General features: G+C 41.6%; 1 protein-coding gene across 2 annotated transcripts in view; it reads right to left on the reverse strand.

Annotated features, from left to right (window-relative positions):
• Nucleotides 1–15,868: 15,868 nt before the first annotated feature.
• The window catches only part of LOC134586710 (putative serine protease K12H4.7), a 50,962-nt gene continuing 41,768 nt past the window's right edge, over nucleotides 15,869–25,062 (reverse strand). The window contains exons 6-9 of one of the 2 annotated variants that reach the window (XM_063442467.1): nucleotides 22,526–22,727; nucleotides 19,196–19,286; nucleotides 17,895–18,103; nucleotides 15,869–16,188 (exon numbers count right to left, since the gene is read on the reverse strand). In XM_063442467.1, coding sequence (XP_063298537.1) covers nucleotides 16,079–16,188; nucleotides 17,895–18,103; nucleotides 19,196–19,286; nucleotides 22,526–22,727 — 612 coding nt within the window. In that variant the 3' untranslated portion in view covers nucleotides 15,869–16,078. Of the gene's footprint in view, nucleotides 16,189–17,894; nucleotides 18,104–19,195; nucleotides 19,287–22,521; nucleotides 22,728–25,062 lie in introns of both variants that reach the window. The other variant, XM_063442464.1, reaches the window with a different exon arrangement.

The following is a 25,062-nucleotide window of genomic DNA, read 5'->3' on the forward strand; positions in this document are numbered from 1 at the left end:
GTAATAAACTGAACGAACAAACTAACACTGATACTCAGTGTTAGTTTGTTCGTCTGATTTTTTCTATTCATTCATTCGTCTGTCTGATGAATGAATGAATAGGTGAAATTCCCGTTCGCATGTCCAGGTGTTTCACTGGGCATGTGCGGGAATCTCACAGTCTGTGTAGTGTGGGTAGATGACGTGTCCCATAGGGACTTCACCTACCCACACAAAGATGGCGGCGCCCTGAATAAAGATCGGGCAGAAAATAAAGAATAAAAAATAGGTAATGTGGGGGGCATAGGGGCATTTGGGGGTGACTAGGGGGTCGATTGGATGTAGTTGAGGCGGGAGGGGGGTTAAAAAAAAAACGGAATTCGGCATGACAGTGCCGCTTTAAGTAATTTGATATTTAAAGCGGCACTGTCATGCCGAACTTACCTTTCCTCAATCTCTTCCTCTTCTCCCCCTCTCTCAGGATCTGTTATTCTTTTCTTCCTGTCTTCTTTAGTTTTCTTTAAAACCATAAGACAAAGTAGGGACTCTTTGTCTTATGGGATTCCTCCGCTTGACCAGCTCTGACCAGCGGAGGAGCAAAGTGTGCTTCATTTCCGCTGGTCAGAGCAATTTTCCCATGATCCCTAGCTTTCCTCCCAGTTCCCACAATACTTCCTGTCAGTATTGCCGAAAGTCCTGTCACTTAGACAGAACGCCGGCAAAACTGCCGAATTGCATCCTAACAGAATGAGCACCGTTTCTCCATTGGTGTTAGGATGCAATTCGGTACTTTGTTCGGATCGGAATTTCATTCAAATGAATGAAACTCCGATCCTATTCATTGCTGTGGCTGCATCTTGCAGCCGCTTAGTAGATAACTCCCTAATTCCCACGGTATCAGGGAGCTATCTACTAAAAGGCTGAAAGACCTAAATTGGTCTTTCAGCCAAATTTACTAACACCAAGTAAAAATGACTTGGTATTAGTAAATAATATGCCCCTACTCGCTATACCGCGAGTAGGGGCATGTCTAGTAAGCAGTGAGCAGCCTGTGGCTGCTCACTGTAGAAAAAAAATAAAAAAAATATTGCCCCCCACCCCTAAATGACGGGTGGGGGCCGTAAAGTAAAATAAGGGAGGGAGACCTATTGTCCCCCCCCCGGCCCCCACCCCTGAGCGGTGGGTGGGGGCCATAAAGATAATGAGGGGGGGGGACCTACTGTCCTCCCCCCCGGCCCCCACCCCTGGGCGGCGGGTGGGGGCCATAATAGTAATAAGGGGGGGGGGGATCTACTGTCCTCCCCCCCCCGGCCCCCACCCCTGGGCGGCGGGTGGGGGCCATAACGATAATGGGGGGGGGACCTACTGTCCTCCCCCCCGCCCCCACCCCTGGGCGGCGGGTGGGGGCACTAAGTAAATTCCCCCCCCCCCCCATCAAGGTGACTAGGGGTGCCCAAGCCCCTAGTCACCCACCCCCCACCCAAATAAAAAATGCCCCTACCTACCCCCCTCACCCTAAAAAATAGTGAGGGGGGAATAAAATTGCTAACCTGTAAAGTAAAATTAAACTTACCATTCGACGTCTTCCTTTTTCTAAAATCTTCATTTTTCAGCCCCAAAAAAGGCCAAATAAAAAACCATCATAGCCGTCGAACTAAAAATAAAATAAAAAACCCGAGCGCAAAAAAAAAAACCCGACGAAAAGAAAAAACCCGAGCGCACAAAAAAATAATCCATCTTCACCCATGGAGGGCTCCGCGCAGACTGAGCTCCGCAGGGCGGGGCAAGGCTTATAAAGCCTTGCCCCGCCCTGCAATTAGCCTAAGAACACTCTGATTGGTGGGTTTAAGCCAATCAGAGTGCTCTTTGTCATTTTACAAGCGTGGGAAAGTTCTTTGGAATTTTCCCACGCTTGTAAAATGACACAGAGCACTGTGATTGGATGGCTTGAAAGCCATCCAATCACAGTGCTCTGTGTCATTTTACAAGCGTGGGAAAGTTCTTTGGAACTTTCCCACGCTTGTAAAATGACACAGAGCACTGTGATTGGATGGATTTAAAGCCATCCAATCACAGTGCTCTGTGTCATTTTACAAGCGTGGGAAAATTCCAAAGAACTTTCCCACGCTTGTAAAATGACACAGAGCACTGTGATTGGATGGCTTGAAATCCATCCAATCACAGTGCTCTGTGTCATTTTACAAGCGTGGGAAAATTCCAAAGAACTTTCCCACGCTTGTAAAATGACACAGAGCACTGTGATTGGATGGATTTAAAGCCATCCAATCACAGTGCTCTGTGTCATTTTACAAGCGTGGGAAAATTCCAAAGAACTTTCCCACGCTTGTAAAATGACACAGAGCACTGTGATTGGATGGCTTGAAATCCATCCAATCACAGTGCTCTGTGTCATTTTACAAGCGTGGGAAAATTCCAAAGAACTTTCCCACGCTTGTAAAATGACACAGAGCACTGTGATTGGATGGATTTCAAGCCATCCAATCACAGTGCTCTGTGACACTTTACAAGCGTGGGAAAATTCCAAAGAACTTTCCCACGCTTGTAAAATGACAAAGAGCACTCTGATTGGCTTAAACCCACCAATCAGAGTGTTCTTAGGCTAATTGCAGGGCGGGGCAAGGCTTTATAAGCCTTGCCCCGCCCTGCGGAGCTCAGTCTGCGCGGAGCCCTCCATGGGTGAAGATGGATTATTTTTGTGTGCGCTCGGGTTTTTTCTTTTTCGTCAGGTTTTTTTTTTGCGCACGGGTTTTTTATTTTATTTTTAGTTCGACGGCTATGATGGTTTTTTATTTGGCCTTTTTTGGGGCTGAAAAATGAAGATTTTAGAAAAAAGAAGACGTCGAATGGTAAGTTTAATTTTACTTTACAGGTTAGCAATTTTATTCCCCCCTCACTATTTTTTAGGGTGAGGGGGGTAGGAAGGGGCATTTTTTATTTGGGTGGGGGGTGGGTGACTAGGGGCTTGGGCACCCCTAGTCACCTTGATGGGGGGGGGGGGGGGGGAATTTACTTAGTGCCCCCACCCGCCGCCCAGGGGTGGGGGCGGGGGGAGGACAGTAGGTCCCCCCCATTATCGTTATGGCCCCCACCCGCCGCCCAGGGGTGGGGGCCGGGGGGGGGGAAGGACAGTAGACCCCCCCCCCCCTTATTACTATTATGGCCCCCACCCGCCGCCCAGGGGTGGGGGCCGGGGGGAGGACAGTAGGTCCCCCCCCCCTTTTTTCCATTAGGGCCCCCACCCGCCGCCCAGGGGTGGGGGCCGGGGGCTGGAGGACAGTAGGTCCCCCCCCTTATTACTATTATGGCCCCCACCCGCCGCCCAGGGGTGGGGGCCGGGGGCTGGAGGACAGTAGGTCCCCCCCCCTTATTACTATTATGGCCCCCACCCGCCGCCCAGGGGTGGGGGCCGGGGGGTGGAGGACAGTAGGTCCCCCCCCCCCCCTATTACTATTATGGCCCCCACCCGCCGCCCAGGGGTGGGGGCCGGGGGGTGGAGGACAGTAGGTCCCCCCCCCTTATTACTATTATGGCCCCCACCCGCCGCCCAGGGGTGGGGGCCTGAGGGGAGGACAGTAGGTCCCCCCTCATTCCCATTATGGCCCCCACCCGCCGTCCAGGGGTGGGGGCCGGCGGGGGAGGACAGTAGGCCCCCCGTCCCCCCCTTATTACCCTTTTTTTTTTTTTTTTTACAGTGAGCAGCTACAGGCTGCTCACTGTTTAGTGGACATGCCCCTACTCGCGATATAGCGAGTAGGGGCATTGGGGAGATTTTAATCTCCCTTGTGCTATTATGGGGGTCATATTGACCCCCATAGAGTGAGGGGGGGACCTGGGGGGCTTATGAAGTGGTGGGGAGCTCTGCTCCCTGCCGCTTCTATAGTTACATATTACAAGGAGGGAGCTGCACGCCGGTAGCTCCCTCCTTGTAATAAACTGAACGAACAAACTAACACTGATACTCAGTGTTAGTTTGTTCGTCTGATTTTTTCTATTCATTCATTCGTCTGTCTGATGAATGAATGAATAGGTGAAATTCCCGTTCGCATGTCCAGGTGTTTCACTGGGCATGTGCGGGAATCTCACAGTCTGTGTAGTGTGGGTAGATGACGTGTCCCATAGGGACTTCACCTACCCACACAAAGATGGCGGCGCCCTGAATAAAGATCGGGCAGAAAATAAAGAATAAAAAATAGGTAATGTGGGGGGCATAGGGGCATTTGGGGGTGACTAGGGGGTCGATTGGATGTAGTTGAGGCGGGAGGGGGGTTAAAAAAAAAACGGAATTCGGCATGACAGTGCCGCTTTAACACTTAACAACGTAGTTGTTTTGTTTTGTTATTTATATCCATTGACCTGCTTGGTTACAGAAAAGGCAGTGCTTACACTGCTGAGCCTACAGAGTCAATCTTTTTGCTCCAGAATCACTACATTAAACTGTAGTGGCTCTGGTGCCTAGAGCGCCCATTTAAAAAGAGCTTTAATAAATAGCTATGCATTGTGTAGGTTATGCAGCGTGTGTAAGGAACATAGTGTGAGGTGGAATAAGGATGTAGTGTGTATTTGTGTAGGTTATGTAGTGTGTGTATGGAATATAGTGAGGTGTGGGAAAGGGATGCAGTGTATATGTGTGTAGGTTATCTAGTGTGTGTAGGGAACACGGTGTGGTGTGGGATAGGGATGTAGTGTGTAGGTTATGCAGTGTGTATGGAACATGGTGTTGTGCGGGATAGGGATGTAGTGAGTGTAAGCAGAGGCATAACTAGAAACCAGAACATACTATAGTGTGGGATAGGGATGTAGTTAATATGTTTGTAGGTTATGTAGAGTGTGTAAGGCACATAGTGTGGGGCGGGATAGGGATGTAGTGTGTGTAAGCAGAGGCGTAACTAGAAACCATGGGGCCCCAGTGCGAAAATGCCCTGGGGCTCCCATACATCTATCTCCTACCCCACATGTCCCCCCACCCCCGACACATGTAGACAAACAGATACACATGCAGACACATACATACAGACACACACACACAGAGACTCATACATACAGACATGCATACAGACACATGTAGAGACACACACACATACACTCATAAACTCACAGACACACATACACTTACAGACATACACACACTGAGACACACATACACTCACATACAAACACTCACAGACACCCACAGACACACTCATAGACACACACATTCACAGACAAACACATACAGACACATACACTTACAGACATACACATACACATACACACAAAGACACACACACACACAGACACACTCACAGACAAACACACTCACAGACAAACACATACACAGACAAACACATACACATTCAGACACACACTAATACACTCAGACACACGCACACTTACAGACAGACACACATACACACATACACCTCCCCGGCGTGCGGCAGAGTTCCTGTGACACGCGGTGAGGGAGCTGTGTTCTCCCAGCTCTGCTCCCTCACGGGCTTTCTACTGATGCCGGGATCCAGAATATGCCATCATATTCCAGCTCCCGGCATCAGCAAATAAGCATGCGAGGGAGCAGAGAGAACACAGCTCCCTCGCCGCGTGTCACGGTCGCCGGGGTTGTGGCTGCGGCCTGGCCCCCTGCATTGAGGGGTCCGGTCGCAGCCACGACCCCTGCGACCGTGATAGGTACGCCACAGTGTGTAAAGCACATAGTGTGGGGTGAGATAGGGATAGTTTGTGTAAGGAACATAGTGTGGGGTGGGATAGGGATGTAGTGTGTGTAGGGTGCAATAGGGATGTAGTATGTGTAGGGCACATAGTGTGGCGTGGGATAGGGGTGTAGGGCGCATAGTGTGGGGGGTTAGGATGTAGTATGGGAAGGACACATAGTGTGGGGTGGGATAGGGATGTAGTGTGTGTAGGGACAGCTAAAAGAGGACCTATTGAGCACATGTCAAACACTTATGTCAACCGTCCAGAGCACTACTGGCCGAACCCGCTGAACCAGAAGCTGGATGCAGCATGCCTGGAACTAGGGATGTGCATGGGCAAATATTTGGTTCGGTTCGGCACTTCCGAAATTCGGGACTTCGGTTCGGTTCGGCACTTCTGAAATTCGGGACTCGGCAATTCGGGACTTCAGCAATTCCTAACCACCACAACCACTTACACATCTAGGGTTAGGGGTTGGGTTAGATTCCTGTCATCATTCCCGTAAGTTTCCCTCCCTCTCCTGTTTTGCCATTTTTCAGAAATCCGAAGCACTTCGGCACTTCCGAAATTCGTCACTTCGACAATTTGGTTTGGCACGTCCGAAATTCAGCAATTCAGAAGCATCCGAATGTCCGAATTGCCGAAATTCGTCTGAATTTGCATTTGGAACAAAACTAATTGCACATGTCTACCTGGAATCAACAAAACCTCTGAAGCAGGGGAAGTGAGTGCAGGCAGCGGCATTCCAGTCACCGCCTGTCAGTCCCCTTTGCCGGATGGGATTGGGATCAGAAAGAGGTCTAGATCTCCTGGCTTTCCTCCTGCTCTCTGCCGGCACTGGATTCTAGCCTTGCTGGAATCAAACCATCTGAAGACGTTCATGGCACCCTCACTAGAAGCTGCTGGAAGATAAATTTGCAATTGTGTAGCTCTAGAAGAGAAGGATTCTAGAGCTGCTTCTAACAGAACAGTAAATAGTAAGTGCTGAATAGAGTATGCACTAGCATTGTAGCTTTTCTCAGTACAGATTTATAATGCAAATGTCCTAGTATTTTTGAAACATAGAATGTCACATAATGTCAGATAAGAACCATTCGGCCCATCTAGTCTGCCCAATTTTTTTAAATACTTGCATTAGTCCCTGGCCTTATCTTATAGTTAGGATAGCCTTATGCCTATCCCACGCATGCTTAAACTCCTTTACTCCTCTACCACTTCAGCTGGAAGGCTATTCCATGCATCCACTACCCTCTCAGTAAAGTAATACTTCCTGATATTATTTTTAAACCTTCTAATTTAAGACTATGTCCTATGTCTACTTCTTTTAAATATAGTCTCCTCCTTTACTGTGGTTATTATTACCCAGTTGATGGTACTAATTTTACCGACCTCGGAAGGATGAAGGGCAGAGTTGAGCCTGCCGGGATTTGAACCTGTGACCTTGCATTTTTGAACAGGCTTTGTAGTCAGGGAATTTTACCAACTGAGCTACCTCAAGAGGAAACTCTAAGCAACAGAATGACACAGAATGCTATAGAGGTTACACTGTCTTGGGTTATCTTGCGCAGTCTCAGTTTAATATCAAACCATTGATTAGCTGGGAGCACTGAGCTAGCACATATCCAGCACTCTACATCAATCAGTGTCATTCTGACTGGATGAAATTGAAAGCGATATTGTAGAAGTGGGAAAGGTGATGCTCAGAGGGTTTTAATAGGCAGTATGGGATGTAATTATGTGCAAATAATAATATTGTAGATATGTCTAAAAAAATATTTTTCCTTTCTTTGATTTCCTAGAAATGTAACTAATGTGGAAAAAAATGTGGTTCATCTAAAAATAAAAAAATAGACTGACTTGGAGGAACCATATTTAGTTAATAAATCATTTTTGTTTTAATTAAAATTTCACTCAATTATTTAGTTAATTAAAGAAACATTGTAGTGTTGAGACTTATGATATAGTGTCCTCACCATTCTTGAAAGGTTTAATTTACTTTAGATCCCCAAAGAAGAGGATTGTGAGGCCAGTGCACATGTGACTCTCAAATGACTCTTAAAGAGAAAATGCTCTGATGGACCAACAGGACTCAAACTGATATCAAACTGCTTCATACACATTGTCAATGGTAATTTGACTAAATAAAATCCTTAGTGTAACGGATCTAATTATTAGGAAAAAAAGCCTGAGATAGATAGTAAGCTTCTGGGATGCCACAGCTACAGTCTTCGGGTATAGAGCACAAAGCTCTCCCACTTTTATCTTAAACAGCTGCAAATACTCCCAAACTGAAGGGAACCAATTTTAAAACCACAATCTCCTATAGAGAGAAAAGCATCTGCAATGACATCTGCAGTGTTATTGTTAGCTATTCCGGCTTAAAATTAACGTCCTTTAACTAATTTACAAATCCAGTTTCTGTCTGCACATTTGGGAGTTGAAGCTTTCAGTAGTGGGAATACTATAATCATAATAAGATCTCTGCAATTTTATTATATGTATTAAATCTCTCAAAATTTTACAAACCATCTATGATCTCCCACATTCTGAAATATAGATCTAATCAAATTTTATATTGCAGTATTATCCTACTCCCTGTGGCATTTCTTGCTCAGAAAATGCACAATTGGAATTTAATATAATTTGTATATATATATAAAAATGTATATTTTTTATATTTATAATTTTAAAATTAATCTAAAAAAACAAAAAAACACAAAACTATCCTGAAAACCTAGAAATGTGTGAAGATGATGAAGACATGGAATGACTTATAAATGACTGGTAAAAAAAAAAAAAAAAAAATGAGTTATATATAATGACATTCTTCCATCTTTTAAGACAGCACAGAAATTCTTTCACCAGAGGAAAAAATGAAGTTAAAGGACCTTCCATGTGGAGTTATATTGAAGGAACACTCAAACAAAGCAATATAGTCAGCATATAAAGATATTTATGGAGGAATAAAAGAATGCTGTCTTAGTACAAAAGACCAAAAATAGCAGATAGTGATAATTCACATTTACCTTTTGTGTGTCCCCGACGTACAATTACCAGTAACAGAACAGTGCTGTATGAAAGTCCGTAGCATTGCAGTTTGAACTAGCATTCCACACCCTACTCACATACCATACTCCACACACCAACAGAAAACTATGCAGTTCTACTATACGAAAAAAGAGTTTAGAAAACAACGGCTTGTACATTGGTCTACGATAGCGTGATAGTTATGTAACAAAGAACAATTCATTCTAGAGCAATGTTCTAAATGAAGCGCAGTCAGCAGGAACATTTCTTGGTTTCCATGGTGATCGCTCTACTTTTAGAGCTATGCCGCAGAATTTCTTCTTAGGATTAATCACTTGTATATGAAACAGGGAAGATGTTTGCTAGGTGAGAACGGGGAATAGATGGAAATCGAGCAGGATATGAACATGTTGTAAAAGTGATTGAGGCACATTTTACTCTTGTCCAGTGTCATAGCAATTACTACATACTCCACAGCACTTTACAGTCATAGAATGGAGATAACCGACGAGTTTATGACATACAATATATCAGACACAAGCGGTGAAGAAGTCCCTGCTCAAATGAGCTTGCAATCTATTAACATACCCTCCACACATGCACTCTCTCTACAGCCCTTTAAAACACTACACACCACAAAGATCTATTTTCACAATGCTGTGGAGCTCTGATACATTATGCACATTATTACTGTAAGATTCTGCACTTTGCAACAAAAACAGAGAATATGAGAACTCTGAGAATGGACAAAAGCTTAGAGGAACTCAGCTTGCCCTTTGGTAAATCTCTGCTCAGGATTAAAATTATTTTTTGTTCACTTTTGCCATTACAGAGAGAACATATTCCAAAGCATTTGAGACTGATCCCACCCGTAAAGGCAGTCCACAACCGAAATACTTTTTTGAATTTGGGAGGAACCAAAGGGCAAGCTACCAAGTTCCTCTAAACTTCTTTTTCCACCCCATTATCAGAGCTCTCCTATCCTCTGCTTTTATTGCAATGCATTAACTTGGCTCTCCCCAAGTTCAAAAGGGTAATATAGACATGGACCACATGCTCACTGTGCCTAGAGGGGTATCAGCTACTCCTCGCAGAGTAGGCTGAAATGATAGTCTAGGGTTGCTGTATCTCTTGTGTCGCGAGAACTTGCTGTGATTTCAGTTCTGTACTGCCCTTATGGGTGGGATTAGTCTGATATGCCCGGGAAGAGTGCAAAAACTATTGAGACCTGAGTGGGGAATTACAGAAGGGCAAGCTACTGAGTTGCTCTAAGCTCTTGTCCGTTCTCAGAGTTCACATATCTCTTGTTCCTATTGCAAAGATTCTGTGCTTGTTTGCATGTGCCTGTGTGCACTCATGTTGGAGGTTGCCCATCTGTATCTATAAGTAACTGTGTGCCAAGAGGCATGTTAAGTGGTAGATTTAGGTAGGGTAGAGGTGGAGCTTTAGGAAGGGGTGACCAAAAATGATTTTTGGAATCAAGTCCTGGATGTTGTTTGATCCTTGCAACGCCCCCGAGCATGAACAAAATGTTTTTAAAAAAAATAAAATAATAATTAAAAAAAAAAAAGTATGAGGAATATATATAAAATTTTGCTTATGATTTATACACAACCAGTGCAATAAAAAATAAATTTAAAAAAAATTCATGTAATATTTCTGATTATTAAAAAGCTTAATAGGTCTCATGTCTCAATGCCAAATCTGAATGTTTCCTTGTAATTGTAATATTGACCTCAATTGTTTTTGCCACTACTTGGGTTTACGGAAAGTGGGATGTGTTTAAATAAAACAAAAATATATATGTTTACCATATTTAGGATTTGAATTATGGGGAATTAAAATGTTTTTAGGTTTGCAGTATAAAGCAAATATTAGGGTAAGTGCTGTAGTACGAATGGTGCAAAAAAAAAAAAATTATATTATATATAAATAAAATAGTATACCCCATAGATGAAATAATGGTTTAACATTTTGAAAGACTAGACAAACTAAACATAAAAAACCCAGGGGGGCAGGGCCTGACTGCCAAGATGGCTGGACGTGCTCCATGAGGGCTCCCATGCCATCGAGCACAAATATGATTATCCCAAACAATACAACCATGCCAGCAGCACAAAGTGCCCAGAAATCGATACAGGACCACACAGGGAACAGAACGACATCTGTCCCACATCGACACGTCAAACGAGCACCCTCACCGGCCATGCGGCCTACACCGGAGCGGAGCCTGAGGCGTGGGGGAGGCGGCCGATCCCCCAGCACGGGTCCTGCTCATACGTCCCACTCGGAGGTTGCCCCGCTGCCCCCCCCTCTGGACCGGCGGGGGATATCCCGGTCCTCGCTGGGGACGACTACCCCCACAACGCGGCTCAACCAAGCGACTAAACCCGCAAATGCACAGGGGCGCACACAAGATGGCTGCACGAAACACCCTCATCAAACCATCCAAGTGCACCCTAGCATTCTTTTACCGGCTTCGCACCAGCCTCTGGACGTCGCTCCACACAAAGGGTAGGCACTTCAAGCTGGCGATGCAAAGTGTGGCGGCGTGGATCCGCCCAGCTACCCGACGCCTCCTGAGTAGAGGCCCATCCCGAGCCCCCAGACAGCGCCTTCCCCGGAGCTCAACACAGCGGGAAGCGATGACATGCCTCCCAGGCACTGGCCGTCGCCCTCACACGTACCAGAGTGAGACCAAGCTTGCACACTTCACCTACCACTCGGCAACACCGGAATCCTCCGGCCAAAGAAGCACAACCTCGCGCTCATACCCCTGAGCAAACGGCCGCGAGGCTTACCGGAAAGCAACACAGCTTCCAACTGGCGACGGACTCGGGCGGGGAACCTCTCCAAGGCATACCGGTGGCGAACTCTTGCCGCAGCGCCAACACCGCAAGTACCCATGGCCCACCTGTCAAGCCTCAAGGGTCGGTATCGGCTGATTGGGATAACATGCACCAGAGATGGACTGTGCTCATGCAGGGACAATACATGGTCCTATAGTTCTCCAAAGATCTCTAAGTGAACTGACCTATTCATGCTGACATACTCACTGGTGGACAGCCTAGCATAGTTGATTCTCTATTATAAATAGTGCAAGTTTTGTTTTGTTTTCCATTTCATCACAAATGCGCAAAGTCTTAGCCAGGACAGAGTATATCTCTATTAATGAAATACGTGTAAGGTCTTGGATACGCCAAAGTTTATCTGGTTTAAGATTAACATTTAATTTTCTTTTATTAGTATTTTTGTAAGCCTGTTTCACAAGCCTGTTTTATACTATGTCCAAGCTTTTAAATATACTGCGATGGACTTTATCGCAATACCGTGCCCCGCACTAGACACTTGCAAGTTTAGCCTGCTTACCAATTGTCACTTTTTGTTTTAATCGTTTCCCAATGCAAGCAACATGGCATAGTGCTACACTTATAATATATTTTCGATCCTGTAAGCTTGCTCGCATATGCATCCACTAAGTAACATGTATAGCCTGCCAGTTCCGTGTATTCAGTCAGTTTTCTCGCAGTATGTTTGCCAGCATCTTGTGCCTCATCCGTTGACCTTGGTAATACTCAAACCACTTGAAAATGCACAGTTGTAAATCTTAACAGGTCTCAGGGACCCACTGTTTGCCAATGTCTGACAATCTTGATGCATAACTTTACCTACTTCTATCTTGTCTCAAGCGTTGAACACTCCTCTAAGCTACAGCTCATAAAGCTGACCTCTCATAATAATATAAAAACAAATGTGCAAACTTACCTATATACCCCAATGTTATTAATGTCATTAAAACGTGTGTGGACTGCCGTCGGGATACCACATATGCACTGTTATACCTTCATGCACTACAAAATAAAGAATTTAAAAAAAAAAAAAAAAAATAGCTTTTCATTCATGCATATAAAAAGTCCATGCAGCATAATAAAGGGCACAATGAACACGCAAGAGACCTGATCGATCAATCAGGTGGGTGTAATGACTAACACTCCATCACTGAAAGAGTTAATGTGAAACTGGCTAACATTCCAGCACTGAAAGGATTAATATACAAATCTGCCCTCTACTTCTCTGTAAGTCCCAAGTGCTATTTCCTGTTATTTAATGTACATTGCAAGGACAATGCATACATAGGTTTGCACCTGAGCATGCCACAACGTTACATACATAGTCTTGGCACATGACCTCCTTTGTTCTCTCCTTTTCTCTACAGAAACTCTACACCTATAGCCTCCTCTAAGACGATCACACCTAGTAATGCCCCCTAGATGAGTTTTACCTCAATGATTTGTCAACGCTTTATATGCATGAGCTTGTTCAGGATTATTTATTTATTTATAAAATATTTTACCTGGAAAGATACATTGAGATTTCTCTCGTTTTCAAGTATGTTCTGGGTCAACAAATCATTGCATTGTTACAATTAGGGTACAATAAAATACAAAAACAATATTAATACACAATAAATACAAAATTTAACATAGAACAGGTAGGAAATATATAATCAACCATGACAGGTGCATTCTGTTTTGAGGTATGTAGAAAGGGATCTCTTAAAGGAATTTATGCTTGGTGAAGATTTTAAATTGTGCGGGAGCTCGTTCCACAATTGCGGTGCTCTGTAGGAGAAGGAGGATCAGGCTGCTTTCTTTTTGTATTGAGGTAGACTAAGTAAAGTGTTGGTACTGGATCGGAGGTTATAGGAAGTGGGAACAGCCGTGGATAGCATTGTGTTCAGGTAGGGTGGTAGTTTCCCAGAAAAACTCAAACACAAAGCTGGAAAGATGAAGGGTGCGTCTGGATTCCAGCGACAGCCAGTTTAGTTCTTTTAGCATGTCACAATGGTGGGCCCTGTAATTACATTGTAGCACAAATCGGCAGAACGAGTTATACAATGTGTTGAGTTTATTAATGTGGGATTTCGATGCAGATGCATATACTATATCCCCATAATCAATGATTGGCATCAGCATTTGCTGTACAATCTTTTCCTTTACTGTAGGGCAGGATTTGTTTCTGTACAGGGCACCTAGTTTTGGATAAAGTTTAGATGCAAGTTTTTCTATGTGCGGGCCAAAAGATAGATTGGGGTCTAACATCATACCCAAGTATTTGAAAGAGTGGACTGCGGTCAGTGTGCCATTTGAATTTGTTTTGATGGATAGGTGGGAATTGTGTAATTTGTGTAATTTAGGTACTGTTCCAAAGAGCATTGTGACCGTTTTGTCAATGTTCAGGAAGAGTTTATTTTTTGCAATCCACTTTTCTACCTCTGTAAACTGGTCTTGGAGCACAGCCTCAAGCTGCGGTAGATTGGATTTGCTCGCATAGATTACCGTGTCATCTGCGTACATGTGTACGTTTGAGGATTTACAGACATTAGGCAGATCATTTATAAATAATGTAAATAGTAGGGGGCCGAGAATGGAACCTTGGGGAACACCACACGTGACTGGGAGAGGTAGGGAGTCATTGTCAGAAATGGACACATATTGCGAGCGATCTGATACATACGATTTAAACCAGTTTAGCGAATGATCACCAATACCTGAGTTTTTGAGTTTGTGCAGTAGAATGTCGTGGTCTACTGTGTCAAAGGCCTTTACAAAATCAAGGAAAATAGCTCCAGTTAGGTCTCCTTGTTCCATGCCAGTTTGGATGTCATTGCAAACTTTTAAGAGGGAAATTGTAGTGGAGTGATTCTGGCGAAAGCCCGATCGATCAGGGGTCAGATAGTTTGATTGTTGGTAGTACTCCCACAGTTGCGTATGGACACATTTTTCTAAGATTTTTGACAATACCGGGAGCAATGATATAGGGCGATAGTTAGAAACCAAAGTAGTGTCACCACTTTTATGGATAGGCACTACTCTCGCAATCTTCCAAAGTTTGGGTATGTATCCAGACACCAAGGATTCGTTAATTAGAGTTGCGACGGGTTTAGCAATTGCCGGTGCACTGAGCTTCAACAGCATTGCTGGGATTTGATCAGGTCTGGACTGGTTTTTCATTTTTAGATTACTAAGATGTTTTTCAATGACATTAACAGGTACAGGTCTAAAAATGAACTTGTCTATATTGGGACTTTGCTAATTTAGTGGGACCTGATCCACATTTGTAGTTTCAGGATGTGTGCCATTTATTAGCTTGGCAATCAGGGCAGTAGGATGCGACTTAATAGCGCTCAATATTTGATTGATAATTAATGAAACTCCCCTTAAACTCCTTTATTGTGCACTATAACCAAACCTTGCTCTGTTTAATAAACAGCATACATTTTCCTGAACGGACTTCCTTGTATGTCTTTCAATGGAGTGTCTCCAAGAGCATACTCGAAAGTGTGTAGCTCTGTTTGGATATAACTATAAGGGAAAGGCAGGTAAATCTGGTGATTATTATGTTTTTATATAGCACCAACAAATTCTGCAGCGCTTTACAATAGGTGGACGAACGGACATGTAATTGTAACCAGACAAGTTGGACACACAGGAGCAGAGGGATTGAGGGCTTATATGCTAGAGGGAGTGGGGTAAAATGAGTCTAGATAGCTGGTAGATATACTATCCCTCAGCAAAGCAACATTTCTTCTGAGTTAGATCTATACATTCTTACACATTTCCAGAAGAGGGATTTTTTTTGTTTTTTACAGAAACCTGCAAAATACACCACAAATAATTCTTAATTTAATTTTTTATTTTTAGTTTAAATATTTATATTTTGTTTCTGCAAACATTACTGAAGTCTTACTTTGCCAGACTTGTGGAATTATAAATGGAAAAAACACAAACTACCAGTAATGATTCATGCAAATCCAGCATTTTGCAAGTAATCTGTGAAGCGCATATTGCAAACACCACACTGGATTATAAAATGGTATGGAAGAAAGTAGTCTGGATAAGATTCTTAATTGTTCGCTCTCTTGCTCTTAACAAGAATATATTTGTGTCACAGAATTCAAGATGTCCTGACAAGCAGTCAAGCAATATTTAGTATAGAGTGGCAAGCCATACTGAGAGTATATTTTTCCCAATTTTTAGTATATTACCATATCTAGGAGACTAGAAAGACATAGCATAACAAAAATAAAATAAAAAGTATATTGTGCACACACCTTCGATAAAGATTATAAATATACTCATACTGCAAGTGATTTTGCAAAAATAAGCGTTTATTCTATACATTCATTACATCCAATAAAACTTTCTGTAATTTAGTGGATTACAAATGGCATAAACACTGTCGATTCATTTAACAGATCGTGTACTTGTGCTTTATATTATTCCATGAATGTTCCAGACATTACACAATAAAATGTGACAAAAATTAAACAAGCTAAATCCATACAAAGTAGCACAACTCATGACTGCAGCCACTTCGTGAGCAGAGTGAAGATGGACCTTCTTGCTACTGGCACAGCCAATGGTTCTTCAGGTCGCTCTGGATACATATCAGCACAGTGAGCAGCATCTATGGATGGAAGCATACAAAAATAGTATCAGAAGAATTCCTAACATCTCCCTATAAAACACAAATATGTATATAAAAACATGTTTTTTGTTTTAAACAACCAGATTAGGTTACAATCATAACCGCATGAAAGTAAGTGTTTCACTTGCGCAATGCACTATTGTCAAATTCAGTAAATAAAAGCCAAGTAGGGCTCTAAGAAGCAGCATCTTATCTGTCGAGCAAGACGGATTTCTTATTACAGGCAGGCTCACATCCCGTGGTTCAGTTGGGAATTGAAGACAATCCTTCATTCACTTCTGTGTACTATATGGGAAAATCCTCAACAAAAAGCATCTACTTCTATAAATACACAATAAAAAATAAAGATGTACACAAAAAAAGGCGGAGGGGGAGAGAACTTGTGTAGGACAATATCCCAAAATGTCTTACTCATTCTGGTTTGATCTATTTTTGTTACGAGTGGTTAAGGTTCGTGTCAATTAGTCAGAAAAAATAGAATAAGTGCGCGGCTAGAAGTGTTCTAACATGGTCCGACCCAAATTGCACTGCAGAGCTATTTATTCCAGAACATGTTAAGGGTGCTTGCCCTTCTTGTGCCATCATTGCAGGTCTTCTAATTCTTGCAGAAATATTTGTATTCCAAGGACAGGCCTTTTCAAACATTTAAATACTAAAACGTTCCTGACGGAGGCTGGCAGAAGATTGGGGATAAGTTGGATAACTTGTCAGCCAGTGAGACGACAGATGAGGGGCAGCACACAAACCCACTACCAGTTTCTCCCCTTTCCCATAACACCTGAAAGCTGGAGTAATTTCAAAAAGGGCTTCTACAAACTGGTGATATTGCCCAAGATACCAGTGAGACAAACAAACGAGAAACAATGGTGGCAAACGTGCATTTGGAAATACACACTCCACTGTGAAATACAATCTAGAAGACATCAGGACTGCTTTCTTTTGTAAGCACTTCTAAGCAGGCTCCTCAATCTATTGTTCTCGTAACATTTTGTAATGGTCTTCTTTATTGTTTATTCCCCTTTATATAGCACAAAATTATTCTGCGTTGCTTTACAATACTATAAAAGGTCAATAAATAATCAAAATCATATTCTATACACACCATTTGTTGTATATTTACACATAATTCATTCGCAATTTGACTACACTGTTAACAGATAATTAGAATTTTCTACATGTGCAAGTACCGGCAGGCCAGGATTCTGGATCTGTCTTGACTGGTGGATGTGCTGCATTTGGCACAAGGAAGATGCACCTCTGGCCGTTTAGTAGTCCCGGTCTGCAATCTCATGGATTCTATATCATAAGCTAAGTTGGGTTTTTTTCCCTGACTAAATTACATTTTAATCTGGTCAAGACAATTGCATTTTCTGACTTAAATCGTGTTGCTGCCAGAAATACAAAATGGTTAAGAGATTACAACCCAGATTTCATGGTCACACGTTCTCAGCCAAAAATAAGAAAAGAAACAAAAAAAACACAACGTTGTCAATGAGTTGCAGACACTGGATCATAATATAAAACGTATTCAGTTTAAGAGTCAACAGGAAAACAAACCAAATAAAATAGAAAAAACAGGTTTATTTGATCAGACTCCAGAGGTGCACTAACAGCCTAGAATTTCCTTTTAAAACTTGGACAGTTCATACGAGATCAAGAATACTGAAAAGTCAAAGAAAGTTTACCTTGCATCTGAATGGCAACTACATCATAACTGATGTTTGAATTAATTCCCAATGCATGCCACGGGTCAATTAGGCCATTTGGGAAAATAATTCTGCTGCTCTGGATATTAAGTCCTCCATAATATTCATTTGTTTGTTGGACAGCATCAGTAATTGAGGACAGACTGAATCCTGGGCCAAAAATATCTTTGCATTGCTGGACATAATAACTGCAGACAAAGAAATATATGGAAAAAAAACAGATTACCTTGCACAAGATATCTTCACTTTCACACAACCATCATATTCAATTGTTGATATTGCTGGTCCGTTGGAATTCTAGTGCATTTGTATTAGAATGTAAATTTCAGCTTTTACATCACTAACTGCTTCATCAAAATCCTCTCCACTTTGTTACATTCTCCAATAAAAGACACATTGTTTGGCACCATAGCTCAGGGGTTCTCAACCTTGTCCTCAAGGACCCCCTACCAGTCCAGGGTTTAGGGATTACCTGGGTGTGTCTAAGGTGTTTAGGGGGTCCTGAGGACTGGGTTGAGAACCCCTGCCATAGCTGCTTCAACCCAGTAAAGCAGTTCGTGTCTGGAGCTCACTGGCATTGGCCTTTCATTCAGCATCACATTTATTTTAATTCTTTTTTTTTTTTTTTTTTTAAGAAAAAAAAAAAAAAAAAAAAAAAAAAAAAAAAGTGCCCAGCAGCCCAATTCCCTCCATGCAACTTGGGCTAATGAGGATGCATTAGTCCGAGCAGCAATGGTCAGTTAGGATTGTCACAATTAAGTGCATTAATCCCAGAGGAAACAAAACGAGTTATAACCTACCAGCACTGGGGTATATTAAAAGAGCTTGCATGGCCGTAAAGGTTTGTCTAAAGCACAAGCTTTACGTGGATAATTATTTCATCTAGCCTTGAACGATCTTTAATCGCTTTAATATGGAGTGTGTTGACCCATGCCTATATACTGTATCATATAGACACAGAATGAGGAACACCACACATGTATATTATATCATTCATTAGAAAGCTCACCTACATTCTCCTCCTGCTTAATCTGATTAAACAAGAACCATAAAATGTGTGTTTAAGGATGCCGTTCTTGTTGTATTTTCTTTAACACTGTCCATTCTTTAGAATAAGTTTCTGTATGACCAAGACATACTTGTTCCTGCAACTTTTCAACTCTCAAGCATTTGTGTGAATTGAGGGACTCACAGGCTGTTTAGTCCAAGTTACATACAATGTTAAAAAAAAAAAAAAAAAAAAAAAAAAAAAAAAAAGGTAATAATACTCTGTACTCTACCTTAGAGGGAAACCAGAAAAAGGCTGAGACAACGAATCTGTAGACTGGAAAAATCCAAATTCTGTGCATGTTTGGTATAACCACTGTCTTCCTAAAAAGTTTACAAACAAATTCAATAATAAACAGTGGGTGAGAAAGGGTTCCCCTAGTAAACAGAATGTTAAGACACTCCAAAATTAGTTTCACTAGATCAATCACATCTCTGTTCTAAACGAATGTGTATGGAAACAGCAGAAATACATAAACTCATTCTGTATTAACCAGCACTCCATTATACCATTATTCATTTACCATCATATACCACTTCATCATACCATTGAATAAAACATAACTAACTTGTGTACATTTTTTTTCCATGAGATGCTCAATTTCCCTCTCCCCTCTCGCCCACATTTTATATTAAAACATTTTCTTACAATACAATAACCCAATTCAGGCACAGCCAAGGCAAACATTGTAAAGGAGGCGGAGAGAGAAACATGGTTTTATTTCTCCTATTCTACGTACCCATTATCCATGATTACTCCATCTATACTGCCTCCCTTGGTGAACTCATTAGCTCCTTTGGCTTCCAAGATTATTTCGATGCAGATGACACGCAAATCTACCTGTCCTCTCCTGATCTCTCCCCATCCCTCTTGACTAGTGTCTCTGACTGCCTCTCTGCTGTTTCTAACTGGATGGCTGCCCACTTCCTTAAACTAAACTTGACCAAAACTGAAATTCTGGTCTTTCCTCCCTCAAGTGTTGTTATTCCTGTGTCTGTCTCTTTCAAGTCAACGGTGCTACCATCAGCTCCACCACGCCGGCTCGCTGCCTTGGTGTTCTCTTTGACTCCGACCTCTCCTTCAAGCCTCATGTTAATCTATCGCCAAATCATGTTATTTCCATCTCAAAAACATTGCGCGCATCCGCCCCTACTTAACGCCAGATGCGACTAAGTTGTTGGTCCATTCCACTGTCCTTTCTCGCCTTGACTACTGTAATCCGCTTCTCAGTGGTCTTACGTGCTCCCAACTTGCGCCGTTACAGTCCATAATGAATGCAGCGGCGAGGCTCATCTTCCTGTCCGCCCGCACCTCCCATGCCTCACCCTTCTGTCAGTCCCTAAATTGGCTTCCTATAAAATATAGAGCTCAATTTAAAAAATTCTGGTTCTTGCTTTCAAATCTCTACATAATGCTGCTCCCACCTATCTATCCTCCCTTATACACAAGTATGTCCCGTCTAGGCCCTTACGATCTGCTGAAGACTTACGTCTATCTTCTGTCCGTACTCCCACCTCTGATGCACGCCTTCAAGATTTCTCGAGGGCTGCACCATTCCTGTGGAACTCACTTCCCTCCTCCGTTAGATGCTCACCCAGTCTCCACTCCTTCAAAAAAAATCATTAAAAACCCACTTCTTCATAAAAGCATATTAATTAAACTGTTAATAGCTCCTAACTGATTCCTCTTCTGCACCTGTCACTAATCTAATACTATCCTTACCCTTTTTGTGTAATTTTACCCCACTCCCTCTAGCATGTAAACTCATTGAGCAGGGCCCTCAACCCCCCTGTTCCTGTGTGTCCAACTTGTCTGGTTACAACTACATGTCTGTTCGTCCACCCATTGTAAAGCACTGCGGAATTTGACGGCGCTCTATAAATATCATAACTACCTGGTGCAAAAGAGATGCTATAGCAGCGAGTGACAGGGAGCAAAGATGGATGGTGGACTGCTACAATTAACATTTTTCACAACTCAAAAATACAGATTTGTTAAATGTAGGAATAAGCAAACAAACTAAACCCTGGGAGGTGAAAGCTCTCCTTTAATATGTAGAAAGTAACAATCTCAAGGTTTAGGATGACTTTCAGCAGGGTTGACTCAAACGCATGAGAACTTTAAGTTTCTGGCATATTTTTCAGTTTCGGAAAACGGAAACAAAAACACAAAGTAATAGAAACCAGATGGACCTTGATCTATAGCAGAGCTGCAGTGTTACATTTTATCAAAGCAGCAGGCAAAGTATAAATTAAGCTATTTGTTAAATTCAACCCCCTTATCTGCTTTAAGAGATAATGATCAATGCATTTAAATTAGTTAGGAACAAACAGTCCTTCGATACTTTGTGTTGATGCCTTATGACTTTCTAAGCAATAGACGGAGATACATTTAATCTGTGCATTTTAGAATTATGAGGGGGGGGGGGGGAGAAGAGGAGAGATTTCCCATAATACAACAGATCTAATTTCTCAGAAGTATTCACAGAATTGATGGGATTTGAGCTACAAATTATTTCCCTTGCAGGAAGAAGATCTAACCGCAACAAAGAAGTCTAAGGGGAACTAGTGATAAATACTAGTGATAAAGTTCAATGTTCTCACTACTAAGAGGAACAAGCAATATAGAACAGTTTTATTAACATGAATATTATATTTTGAACTCAATTGGTTTTGTTCCGTAGATGTAAAATGTTCTGTTCTTGCTTTCCAGGAGGGGGATACCAGATGTTAATAAACAAAGTATTCTTATAAGTTTGGTCCTTAAAAGGCAACATTGTTTATCTAGGCATCATCTAGTCTAGTGTTTGTTTATGGTGCATGTCTTTATCCACCAAGATTCATAATGGGGGAAATCCTGCATCTTTACATCCAGTCCCAGGGGGTGAGTAGGGGTTCATAGATTATATCTAAAGATGAGGAAATATACCCCAGTCTAGATATGGCACAGATAGCTAGAACCCATCCTTCCTTCCTTCTCACATACATGCATTTGCAGCTATAACACCAACAGGCGAGCAGAACCAAAAGGAGATACAAGGTATTATCAAAACCATAACCTGCTCATAGATAAAGAGATGTGCATGAGTGAAAATTTGGGATGTTCAATATTCAGAGTACACACTAAATTCTATATTCTATCTATATATTCAAATTTACCATTAAAAACTAATGGTAAAGCAGGCACAATATAAATAAATAAATTTAAAAATAAATAAAGAAAGACACCAAACACAAACATCCCCACCACATAGTTTGCATGACTCAAACGACTGCATCTGTTGAGAAGGAGCTCATCTAGGTGTGATCTAATAATTAATACCAATAGAGAATTAATAAGGCAGTTGCATTTGCTGGGGGATTGATACAGAAAATACTGCGAACCGTAAAACCCAACTTTAAAAACAGAATAAAATCATTTAGAATAACAACATGCATGGAATACCCATGGCAGTTATTTAGAAGGCATGCCAATAAATGTGTGAAAAATTAAATAAGCCTATTCCAAATCTGCATTTAATATCCCAGCATACCCCCATGTATACATTTTGTGTTCGACTTGCCTCCCTGGGACGCAATTCCTTTCCAGCTGTAGTCTTTCATATCCATGATAAATTTCTTGTATTCTGCACTGATACAAGTTTGCTTTGTAGCTTCTAAGATGGTTTGGACAACAGCAACAAATCTATCATATGGTGCACCCAGAGATTCTTTAGCCATGAGGTCACAAATCACCTCAATCGTAACATTTCCACCCTTTCCACCCTATGAAAAGCAGAAAGTGAAAAATTATTTAACAATAATCCATTTCTATTGACTACAAAAGGAAAAGTGTTTTTTTTTTTTCTTCTCCCAAGTATTTTAAAAGTGCGCTATATTATATATACACAAAGTTAGTGTAGCAGTTGTGGTGCATAAAGCCATTCCCTACAGGCTAAGCAGTGTAAACACTCCCTTCTATGAGAAAAGACAATGTTTGCCACTAGAGGTAGCATTAGGCAGCAACACAATCTGAGTGATTTCCTGGGTTTTGTCTTGCAAAGATTGCAGCACGGACGTTGAGTGTTTACAGGCTCTGCATCGACATGAGAGGTCAATTGAGGCAGTATTGTAAATTTACAGCACCTGCACACTACCCTCCCAATGTTTTCCTATGGGAAGCATTTGATTAGCTGAGACCATCGTGACATTATCTGGGCCAGTACAGATGGTAAAAGCCTCAGCGAGACCAGCGGTTAAGGCAAATAATGCAAGTAAAGTGCTAGGAATACAAACAAGTATTACTAATGCTATAGTGTTCCAACACCAAAGTGTTTCAAAATTTATGACTGGCCAAAATATATATTTTTTTCCCCCCACATATATGAATATCATAAACACACGCGCAAACACTGCCAATCAAAACCAGCTCAATGTTAGTTTGGTTAATATGCCCTCTACCCCCATTGGGTTTGGGTATTCAACGCTTAATCCATTCAGTCAAGATTAAGGGGTGTGCAGAAGGAACCCCAAACCTAAAGAAGCATTGCCTGAAACAGAAAAAATCATGGTAACACGATAAATTGACAAAGAACCCGAACATTTGAATAAAAAAATAATAAAAACGCATTTTGAACTGCAACCTTGGGTCCCAGTCTTTTGTTTCACCAGTTAGATACTTCTACTTCCCAAAGAAATATGCCCTACTCCTAACTATGGTAGGCAAAGCCTACATGTAACTCAATTAGCCCAGTGGATTGGGGTGTTTTTTGGTCTAGGTGTTAAAGTCTTTACTTTACTTGTGTAGAACAAACTAAATTTATTGGTTACCTAAATTCCAGGCCTTCTTCTATATTAAGTATAAAGTAATTTAATTTACAAAAGAAATACACATTTCCATTTTGCCATAAGGAGGGTTAAAGAAATTGGAAAACTGGTGGTCACAGTTAAGCCACAACCTTGATCCAACTCCTCTGGGTTATTCTTTTGTTCCAGGCCAGTTATGTTTGTACTTGGCAGACACTTGAGTAGGGAAGTTGTCCAAAGGCTTGTAAGGATTTAAAAAAGGTTGTGGGAAAGAAAGACAGGTCTCATATCAAACAAAACTATAAGCAGCTGGCTTGACTTAAGCCTGACCTCTTTAGTGTCATTGAAAACATATCAAGGATCAGAACTTGAAATCTACGTGACCACCTCCCTGCTGGATAGGGCTTTCTGCTCCAATCTAATCAAACTATAAAAACCCAGTTGTACAAATAATCATGCGGAGGTTAATCAAATAAGTCCTACAGTCTTTTCTGTTCCACAAAGTAAAATTCAGTGTATTTCTATACCTGGCAAGAAATTTTTTTAATTTTTTTTTTTTTTTAAATTACTATTTATCATCTTAACCAGTACTAACCGTATGTATATTTGTAAGAAAACATTCAGACTTCCTGTCCCAAAACAATCTAATCCAATCTTTATTAGTGTCATAGGACAGACGACAGACAACACACAAAAGTTGAGAACTTTATAACCCTGAAAAATTATATAAAAACTCAACTTTAATCTTACGATGAGTAAAATACAGATTTCAAAAGGTTGTATGCCTCATTTATTTCAGCACAAGGCGAACTGTATAAGCCGATATATCCTTTACTTTTACACGGGACGAAAACATTAACTTTTATGCTGGGATAGGACTTTGGAAGGAAAATTAAAACCACAAGAGTTCAGTATGGAAATAAAAAGGTTTTAAAAGCCAACAGCAAACATCTGATTAATTTAAGTGTCAGCACAGGAGGATGTTTGAGACATGGTTGGCTGTGGCGAAAAGGTTTATGAAATGTAACACTCCTCAATGTTGCAACAATCTGTTGTTGACCTTCAGTAAAATGATTGTAAGATTCATATTGGCAAAGTAATTCAGCATTTAAATAACTAAGAGCATCCTCTTCACAGAGAAAGCCTCAAAGGATTTGCCTAAATGATTACAAATGCGTACAAAAGTAACCTTTATTAAATGTTAAAAAAAAAAAAAAAAAACAGTGAACAACAAAATGTCCTCAAAAGATTCAGACCCTCATTCTAAACCAATAACAAAAAGGGTCAGTTTTTCGGTGCCCTAAAGCACCTTTGA

This window comes from Pelobates fuscus, chromosome 2, assembly GCF_036172605.1.
Source record: "Pelobates fuscus isolate aPelFus1 chromosome 2, aPelFus1.pri, whole genome shotgun sequence".
Classification (NCBI taxonomy): domain Eukaryota; kingdom Metazoa; phylum Chordata; class Amphibia; order Anura; family Pelobatidae; genus Pelobates; species Pelobates fuscus.